Here is a 10,000-nt window from a genome sequence, read left to right as displayed (position 1 = left end):
CCGGGGGTAATTTGAAACCGGTTTTATGCTACCCCCTGGTTTCAAATTACCCCCCTCGTTTTTGCGCAGGATCTCATCATTTATGAATATTAATAAATTGCTTTTGATCAGGGTCAACACAATCATTAGGTAATATGTATATACATGTACTGTTTCACCTATTGGTATCGTTTATTAATATCCAGCCTTTATCCGTCTTATGTTTATAGCTAAGCTAATAAATGTCGGATATTCCATTATCAGTCATGGGCGCATATTTGACCGAGACAGGAAGACGAGGTGAAATTTGATTTTGACGGTTATTTTTTCCATTATTTGAAATATTTCATAATTATATTGCAAGCAAATATTATATAAGGTATAATCAACATATCGATCATAAGTATATATGTATATATATATATATATATACATATATATATATATATATATATATATATATATATATATATATATATATATATATATATATATATATATATATATATATATATATATATATATATATATATATATATATATATATATATATATATATATATATATATATATATATATATATATAATACATGTATCTGTATTTGTATGTATGTTGTAAATACTATATCATTCATGATATCTGTAAATAATTGACACTTTTAATAAAGCAAGATTATAAGCAATTATAACAGTTTTAATAAAACATGGTACAGTACATGCTGTTTGCTTCTACTGTACTTACATTGGTTGTTTGTATACGAAAACACCTGGACTACGGAAAAGTCGGTACACTTTATAGCCCTCTACGGATGACATTGAACACAGCTTGTGTTAATCTCACAACTGTTGTTACTGATTTTAGCCTAAAGGCAGACAGCTGTGTGTGATCATGGGCTAAATCAAATCCTATTTAAACCATCTTCCAGAATAGTAAGTGATGGATTCGTGTATGGATTTTTTTTTCTCTGTTGTTGATCTCGAAATGGAAAATTATTGAAAAACGGTGTCATAAAATGTTTAAGAATTTTACCTGAAATGTATCATAAAGAAAAAAAAAAGACCTCGCCTCATGGTCACCTGTACATTTCCATGCGGTTTATATAACACTTCTGCCCCTTTGTCATAGCTCCATTCTTTCTTATTATTATTATTATTATTACTATCCAAGCTACAACCCTAATTGGAAAAGCAAGATGCTATAAGCCCAGGGGCTCCAATAGGGAAAAATAGCCCAGTGAGGAAAGGAAATAAGGAAATAAATAACTGAAGAGAACAAATTAACAGTAAATCATTCTAAAAAAAGTAACAACGTCATAACAGATATGTCATATATAAACTATTAACAACGTCAAAAACAAATATGTCATATATAAACTATAAAAAGACTCATGTCCGCCTGGTCAACAAAAAAGCATTTGCTCCAACTTTGAACTTTTGAAGTTCTACTGATTCAACAACCCGATTAGGAAGATCATTCCACAACTTGGTAACAGCTGGAATAAAACTTCTAGAGTACTGCGTAGTATTGAGTCTTATGATGGAAAAGGCCTGGCTATTAGAATTAACTGCCAGCCTAGTATTACGAACAGGATAGAATTGTCCAGGGAGATCTGAATGTAAAGGATGGTCAGAGTTATGAAAAATCTTATGCAACATGCATAATGAACTAATTGAACGACGGTGCCAGAGATTAATATCTAGATCAGGAATAAGAAATTTAATAGATCGTAAGTTTCTGTCCAACAAATTAAGATGAGAATCAGCAGCTGAAGACCAGACAGGAGAACAATACTCAAAACAAGGTAGAATAAAAGAATTAAAACACTTCTTCAGAATAGATTGATCACCGAATATCTTAAAAGACTTTCTCAATAAGCCAATTTTTTGTGCAATTGAAGAAGACACAGACCTTATATGTTTCTCAAAAGTAAATTTGCTGTCGAGAATCACACCTAAAATTTTGAAAGAGTCATACAAATTTAAAGAAACATTATCAATACTGAGATCCGGATGTTGAGGAGCCACCGTCCTTGACCTACTTACAATCATACTTTGAGTTTTGTTAGGATTCAACTTCATACCCCATAACTTGCACCATGCACTAATTTTAGCTAAATCTCTATTAAGGGATTCACCAACCCCAGGTCTACATTCAGGGGATAGAATTGATGCAAAGAGAGTAGCATCATCTGCATATGCAACAAGCTTATTTTCTAGGCCAAACCACATGTCATGTGTATATAGTATGAAAAGTAATGGGCCAAGAACACTACCCTGTGGAACACCGGATATCACATTCCTATACTCACTATGGTGCCCATCAACAACTACTCTTTGAGATCTACTACTTAAAAAATCAATAATAATGCTAAGAAACGACCCACCCACTCCCAACTGTTTCAGTTTGAAAACAAGGGCCTCATGATTAACACGGTCAAAGGCAGCACTAAAATCAAGGCCAATCATACGAACTTCACGACCACAATCAAGGGATTTCTGTACTGCATTGGAGATTGTAAGAAGGGCATCACATGCTCCAAGGCCTTTACGAAAACCAAATTGCAAACTAGGGAATAGATGATTAGCTTCAGCAAACCTATTAAGACGTTTTGCCAGAAGACGTTCAAAAACTTTAGATAATATGGGAGTATGGAAATTGGGCGGTAATCAGTGGGAGATGAGCTACCACAAACACATTTACTTAGAGGAGTAACATTACCAATTCTCCAACAAGTGCTAAAAGCTCCTCTTCTTGCTAACTTGCGCAAAATAACAGATAACTTTGGAGCTAAGAAATCTGCTGTCTTTATAAAAAACAAAGGAAAAATACCATTTGGGTCTACACCTCCATAAACATCAAGGTCCATCAACAGAGCTTTAATCTCACGAGATCGAAAAGCTAAACTAGTTAGTTTAGCCTCAGGAAAACAGGAATGAGGAAGTTCAAGTTTTTCATTACTCTGTTTACTGTCAAAAACATCAGCCAAAAGGGTTGCCTTTTCCTTTGGACAGTGAGTGACTGAGCCATCTGGTTTAAGTAAAGGAGGAACTGTTGCATCTACACCAAAGAGTGCAGATTTAAGGGTAGACCACCATTTATGTTCCTGAGTTGTACCAGAGAGGGTTTCTTTTATGATTAAATTGTACTCCTTTTCAGTTGAGGCATAAACTCTCTGAGCAAAAGCTCGAAGCTGAGTATAGTTGTTCCAGGTCAAATCTGATCTGTTACCCTTCCAAAGGTGATAGGCCTCCTGCTTCTCCAAATAAGCACGTCTACAATCATCATTGAACCACGGTTTGTCCTTCATTCGGTACCTTAGCACACGAGAAGGGATACGCCTATCAATTATGTTGACTAGATTCTCATTCAAAGAGACAACAGGATCTACACTATTATATAATTGTGACCAATTCAAGCACAAAAGATCATGCAAAATCCCATTCCAGTCTGCTTGGGATTTCATATAAATTTTACAGGAATATGATATATCAGGGACAGGCTGCTCAGTCTTCACTAATAATGAAATCAAGGCATGATCAGAAGTCCCGACTGGAGAATCAACCTTACTAGTTATAACGCCAGGGGAGTCAGTGTATACGAGGTCCAAGCAATTACCAGACCTGTGAGTAGCTTCATTTATGATTTGCTCACAGCCTGATTCAGAGGCAAAGTCTAAAGCTCTTAAGCCATGGCGATCGGTAGGAGAGATAGAACTTAACCACTCCCTATGGTGAGCATTAAAATCACCAACAAAGACAAAAGAAGCCTTTCTATCATCTTCTTGTATCTTAGCCATAATGGTAAGAAGACAATCGAAGATAGAATCATCCATGTCTGGATTCCGGTAGATCGAACACAAATAAAAGTTGTTATGCCTGCCACAAACTTTTATTACCTGAATCTCATGACATCCACATTGATAGCAGGACTTATGAGAAGCAGGGTACTCGGTCCTAATATACACCGCCATTCCCCTGGCCCTAGGAATGGCATCACGTTTCAGGATTATTGGCTTCTTAAAACCAGTTATAAGGAGCTCAGATGAGTGCCTCATATTAGAAACCAAAGTTTCTGAGCACAAAAGAATATCATACTGTCTGGACGCAACTGTAAGGTCTTGGATATTTGCATGAAGACCACGAATATTGCAATACAGAAGACGACATTGACGAAATCTAGGACGTACTGGTCCCGGATTTTGCTCAATGTCTCCAGACAGCATAAGAATTAATAGAAATAAAAAAAGAGACATCATACTTGAAAACTAGATTAACAAGAATTATAACAAAAACAATATATACAGAATAATAAAAAAAGTGATTGATGATACCCATAGACTATTATAAAAAGTCGGAAAAACTGGTCAACATGGAGGAGCCGATACACCATGCAAGCTAAATACCCTCCAGGATAGCCACTTCAACTGAAGGGAGGACAGTAAGGATGGTTTTGAGAAGAAAAAATCAGAAAAAGGAAAAGACAACCTCTTGATAAACCACCAGGCATCCATGGCCCTTCTATTAAGCCTGCCCAACACACCATTTCAAAAAAACAAGAGGAAGAAAAAAAAAATAAGATAGAATAGTGTGCCCGAGTGTACCCTCAAGCAAGAGAACTCTAACCCAAGACAGTGGAAGACCATGGTACAGAGGCTATGGCACTACCCAAGACTAGAGAACAATGGTTTAATTTTGGAGTGTCCTTTTCCTAGAAGAGCTGCTTACCATAGCTAAAGAGTCTCTTCTACCCTTACCAAGAGGAAAGTACACTGAACAAATTGCAGTACAGTAATTAACCCCTTGGGTGAAGAAGTGTTAAGTATCTCATTGTTGTCAGATGTATGAGGAAAGACGAAAATATGTAAAGAATAGGCCAGACTATTCTGTGTAAGTGTAGGCAAAGAAAAAATAAGCCGTGACTAGAAAGAGGGATCCAATGCATTACTGTCTGGCCAGTCAAAGGATCCAATACCTCTCTAGTGGTAGTATCTCAACGGGCGGCAGGTGCCCTGGCCAACCTATTAACCTGGTTACGTAGCTCTTTCCTTAAACACGTGGTCGATACAAAATGATCATAATGATTACAAATTTCTCTTCCCAATTAAAGTCTGGGCCTTACTCATTCGACAAACTGGCTGTGTGCGTGTGGGTAAGTGATATAGCGAGTTACTATATGCTTAATCAAGCTGATTAATTACGTTAATGCTTCACAAGTCAAAGGTAAAAGATCCGGTTCGAAGGACCACTCGTGTGGAGAATTTTTGATGGTGTGTTCTGAGTGGGAACTTAGTCCGGGAAAGTCTCCTTATAACAGTTACATAAAGTTCAACAGGGGAGGATATGAGCACTTACTCTCGGGGCACAAACACCCTGCTAATACTTTACTGTCACAATTCACTAACCATCACTCTTTAAATGCAAAAGGGGGAAATTTTACTGTCCAGAGGCCGAAGAACTCCACACGTAGGATTAACAATAATTTATGGCCTACTCTAGCTTTGTCAGGTCTATAGTCATCTCATTCTCAGGCTCTGTTCTGGCTCCGTCCCAGCTACCCCAATGAAATGCTGGACAGGTATTTTACGTTAATGTAATCAGACAAAATCCAAAATGGGAGCAGTGATGTAAAGTAGTTTAAAAGTTTAAAGATAAGGATCTTTACCATTTTAGAAGCAAATATATTAATGCAAAGTTCCTCGCTGTTACCACCTATAGACTTACTCTTCAAATATTCCCAGTTTAAACATTAAATAAATGAGGGAGCAAAAATACTAAGAAGGTTTAATTAACCTAATATTGATTTATTCACAAATTTACATTAAAGAAACGGACATCTTAACAAAGACAAAATGGAATCATAAAAATGTAATTCAAATTGATAAAAATTAGTTAGTTAGACACGTGGTCTGCAATAATAAAAAATCGAAATGGGGTCAGACACGTGGCCCATGTGACCCAGAGACTGTGTTAGTCTCTAAAGGCAAAAAATTGTATAGAAAAAAATATATACACACAATCCCACCGCACACAGTCCGAATAGTGTAATTATTACTCATTTCATCAAATGACAAAACAGCAATACCTAGTAATCGAGACTTCATACCATCTTTAATGTCCTCTGGTTTAAAATGAATCGAGCTAACAGTAGCTTACACAACGTTAATTCTGTCTGCACGACGACATGCATGTTTGTAATTTATATTTGAGCTTTCATTTTTTACGTGCATAGCATCCAAATACTACGAAGTTACTATGCATTATCAGTGACAGAATAAATGAATAAACAAAGAGATATATGGACACAAGGAGTTCTATTGTTATATTGCAACTATGGGTATGGTCAAACCATTTTAAGAGCAAACTCGGAGCCCAATAGCGGCATTGCCAGTTCTCTTGGGTCATTTTCAAAGCACACCTGGCTTGACCGCTTTAATCTATGGGCGAGCCAAGAATAGGAGAAAAGGGTCAACTAATAAGTCATTCACCCGGATTTGAACGGTCTAAGAATATAATCCTTTAATTTGATACTCTCCCTAGATTGTTTCCTTCGTTCTTTTTGTTTGCAACCACGTGGTGACAAGTTGAATCTCTTAATATAACAAATAGCAAAATTGTTATAAAACGATTATCATACTAACAGAAATAATCTTAATTTTGATATCAAATGAATTCATTTCTCAATTCTGATTGATTATCAAAAGACAGGATTCTTTACAAAGGATTTAATTAACTATGTTTAATATGGTATATTTACGTAGGTGATTGTATTGTTTTAGAATTTATTTAATTAATCGACAAAATTAATTTCTTTACAACAAAGGTTATATTAGCAAACGTGGTTATGGTGACTTCGTCAGATGAAGTTAGTGCTATCACAAAAGATTCAATAAATTAGTTCATTCAGACCATTTTCATGTCTTCCTTTATAATGTTATCAGTATGCTTAATACCCTTGACCCAATTTACCTTGCAAATCTGAAACAAAGTCGTTTTTTATAAGTTGGCTGCATCTGTGACACGTTTTATTGTTTGGTCAATTCCAAATTTAACAATGTCATTAACATTTTCCCATTTTTTTTTTCTTAATATTTAATTTAGTAAATATTTTTTTCCATGTAATGCTAAAACAGGGTTCATTATGATGGTTTTGATTTCAAATATTTTTACGGGTAATATCTATCTTTTTTTACTTAATAATTGTTTTGTATAAAGTTAGATGCGTCATAGTTTGTGTTTAATTGAAACATAAGGCCAGTTAATTAAAAATTAAAAAAAAATAAAATCTCGACAATCACGCGCACACTGAAATAAAATAAAGTTTTACCTCGCCGTGATCACTAAACCTTAAATGAAAGTCTGTAAATTCAAATATTGTGAATTAGGGAATTATATGACACTTTAGGTCTTAAATACGAAAATATCAACAATCACACGAACAGAAATAAAATAAAATTTTACCTCGCCTTTATCACAAAACCTTGAATTACAGTCTGTGACTTTTAACGTGTCATATAATTCACTAATACTAAAATTTTGGTCTTAAATACCAGATTAAACTACTTTTCCTACTGCTGCGAAGCCAACAATAAATGCATGATACATATTTGCGATGTCACATGAATTATTTATCATTCTGATGAGGGGGTAACTTGAAAACAGAGGGGGTAACTTGAAACCGGTTTCAAACTACCCCCCCCCCCCCCGGGTAATCTGAAACCGGTTTCAAGTCACCGGGGGGTAATTTGAAACGGGGGGTAACTTGAATCCTTTACACCGGGCCATATCTGGACAGATAAAATACCGACGAATTTTTTTTTCCTCAGTTTTATCATTAAGCCTTTAAGGCTGTTTTTTTTTTTTTTTTTTTCTTTTTTTTTAAACCATAGGTATCATTTTGAGTAATGAAAAGTATTTATTAAAGACTTATAGGCTCCAAACGTGACTTTAAAAAAAATAGTTTTGTTACTTCGGATAGACACACTATAAACATCACCATTGAATGTACTGTATACTAGAAATTGACTCCAAAGACATAATCATTGGTCTTCGGTGATCGTGATCTAGAGTTCTGGATAAAAATATGTCTTTTTGAAATCTCAGTCACGAGACTAGACATAGACACATCCCTTCGTCAACCAACTTCACTATGAAAAGGGGAAACCACTTTATCCCTCAACTTACATCCAAACTGTAGTCTGGCGCCATCACTAGGAGTTGTTAGACAAATTTCCATTCGACACAATATTATAGAATAAACTATGGGATTAAAGTAATAAAGCAACACTACTCTACAACACTGAAATACAGAAAACAAGCATTAGTGCTGGTGTGTCACTCAAAAGTGTGCAGTTGAGTCAAACAAGCCAAAATTATCTACAAAAGATTAACTCAAATAATGAATTTACCGGTCTCTATTTGGTATTAACTTTCTGCTGGAGTATTTGCCGAAATCGTTGCGGCTGTGGAAATAAAATAAAAACATAGTTGTTTTAAAGATATTCAATTTGATTGCCTTAATCATTATAGTTGCATATATAAATCAGAATGATGTACAGATACAAAATTAACTAACAGTAATTCTATCCGCGATGTAACCGTAAGAATAAATCAATTTCAGCAACGCAAACTTACTAATATCTCGAGTATTAAAATATGATACAATTACTTATGTATGTATTTGTGTATACATATGCATCTTTATTAATTACATTGTACAGTAAAGTATGTATATTAAATTAAACCCATACAGAGGGACAAGACCACTTTTCCTCTTACCTGCAGATTTGGCTAGCTTCCAGATAAGTATAAATTTCTATTTATTTTCATTTCCAGCCTGATGGCTGGGTAGCAATGGGAACTTTAAATATCTTCCAGATAAGGAACTTATTATTTCTGTGTTGAGAATACTTGAGTGACCTCCCTTGGAGCAGTAAATGAAACTTTTTGTGGAGTTATATTGTTGCAAAGCAGCCAAGGAATTTATGGAACTGAAATTCTGTGCTTGTTAGGATTTTGAGAAGGAACCTCAAATTTCCAACAGACGTGTTCATCTTCTCTTCTCATGACATGGCCATACCATTTCAGTCTTCTCTAATACATTGACTGTCCCCCTGATAAATTTTACAGTCTATATCAAACAAGGCTGGCATCTTACCAATACTGAGGCACATTGTACGGGCATTATAGATATATAATACAATAGTGATCATCACGAAAATTAACATTTGGTAAGCTGACAGACCATAATCCACCAAGATTTATTAGCCTTGGTGCATTGGCACAAATCAGTGTAAATCATCGAGAAATGGGACCAATGCTTGAGAGAAGAACAACTCCAATATAGTTCCAATATAGTTTTTCGAATATCATAATCATTTATAACAGGGAAAACCATAATCTACGTCTATATCTATCCTACCTGAAGCCAGAATTCTAAGGGTATCCGGACACTCTTTTTATTCACTATTCTTGCTCCAAGTTATAAGATTTCTGAATCCTCCTTACTTTCTCTAACTGAGGTCACCAATAGAACTATACCTTAACATAGACCTTATGATTCAGAATGGCACCAATTCTATACCTACCGAATATAGCAAACGCAGCATGAGGGCATCAGCACTTCTTCGGGCTCAATCTGGTTAGATCCCACAACCAGCATTCTCCTGGAGATAAACCTCTGTTTGCAAGAAGTGCTCACATCACCAGTGTTGGGTATTCCAATGTTGCAAGGTTCCTCTTTTCCGTTATACCTTCTTCAAAGTAGAAAATAGTTGTTATCAATTTCTCCTTTTATAACTAAAGGGGCTTGACTGAAGGACTTTTTTCACGATGAGTTGAATTGCATGGGTGATTATAATAACTGAATGTTGAAAGAGCAAGGAATATAATGGTAAAGGGCTTCATTAAGGTCTACCAGGAGTAAATAATTTTGGAAAAATAACAAAGATGATTTAAATCTACAACGTTATCAATATCATTGGAGGATATATCTAATGCAATAGTATTATTCAATAAAGAGTTA

The 10,000-nt window shown here is 35.2% G+C and overlaps 1 protein-coding gene across 3 annotated transcripts in view; it reads right to left on the bottom strand.

Moving 5' to 3' along the window:
- Positions 1 to 10,000, bottom strand: part of LOC137641549 (protein spaetzle 5-like) — a 17,959-nt gene that overhangs the window by 7,052 nt on the left and 907 nt on the right. Inside the window, exons 2-3 of one of the 3 annotated variants that reach the window (XM_068374214.1) lie at positions 9,564 to 9,731; positions 8,385 to 8,438 (exon numbers count right to left, since the gene is read on the bottom strand). In XM_068374214.1, coding sequence (XP_068230315.1) covers positions 8,385 to 8,438; positions 9,564 to 9,731 — 222 coding nt within the window. The remainder of the gene's footprint in view (positions 1 to 8,384; positions 8,439 to 9,563; positions 9,732 to 10,000) is intronic. The other 2 variants (XM_068374215.1, XM_068374217.1) reach the window with 2 other exon arrangements.

Source organism: Palaemon carinicauda, chromosome 5, assembly GCF_036898095.1.
Source record: "Palaemon carinicauda isolate YSFRI2023 chromosome 5, ASM3689809v2, whole genome shotgun sequence".
Classification (NCBI taxonomy): Eukaryota; Metazoa; Arthropoda; class Malacostraca; order Decapoda; family Palaemonidae; genus Palaemon; species Palaemon carinicauda.
Note: the sequence above shows the minus strand (reverse complement) of the source record. Positions and strands in the feature narration are given on the sequence as shown.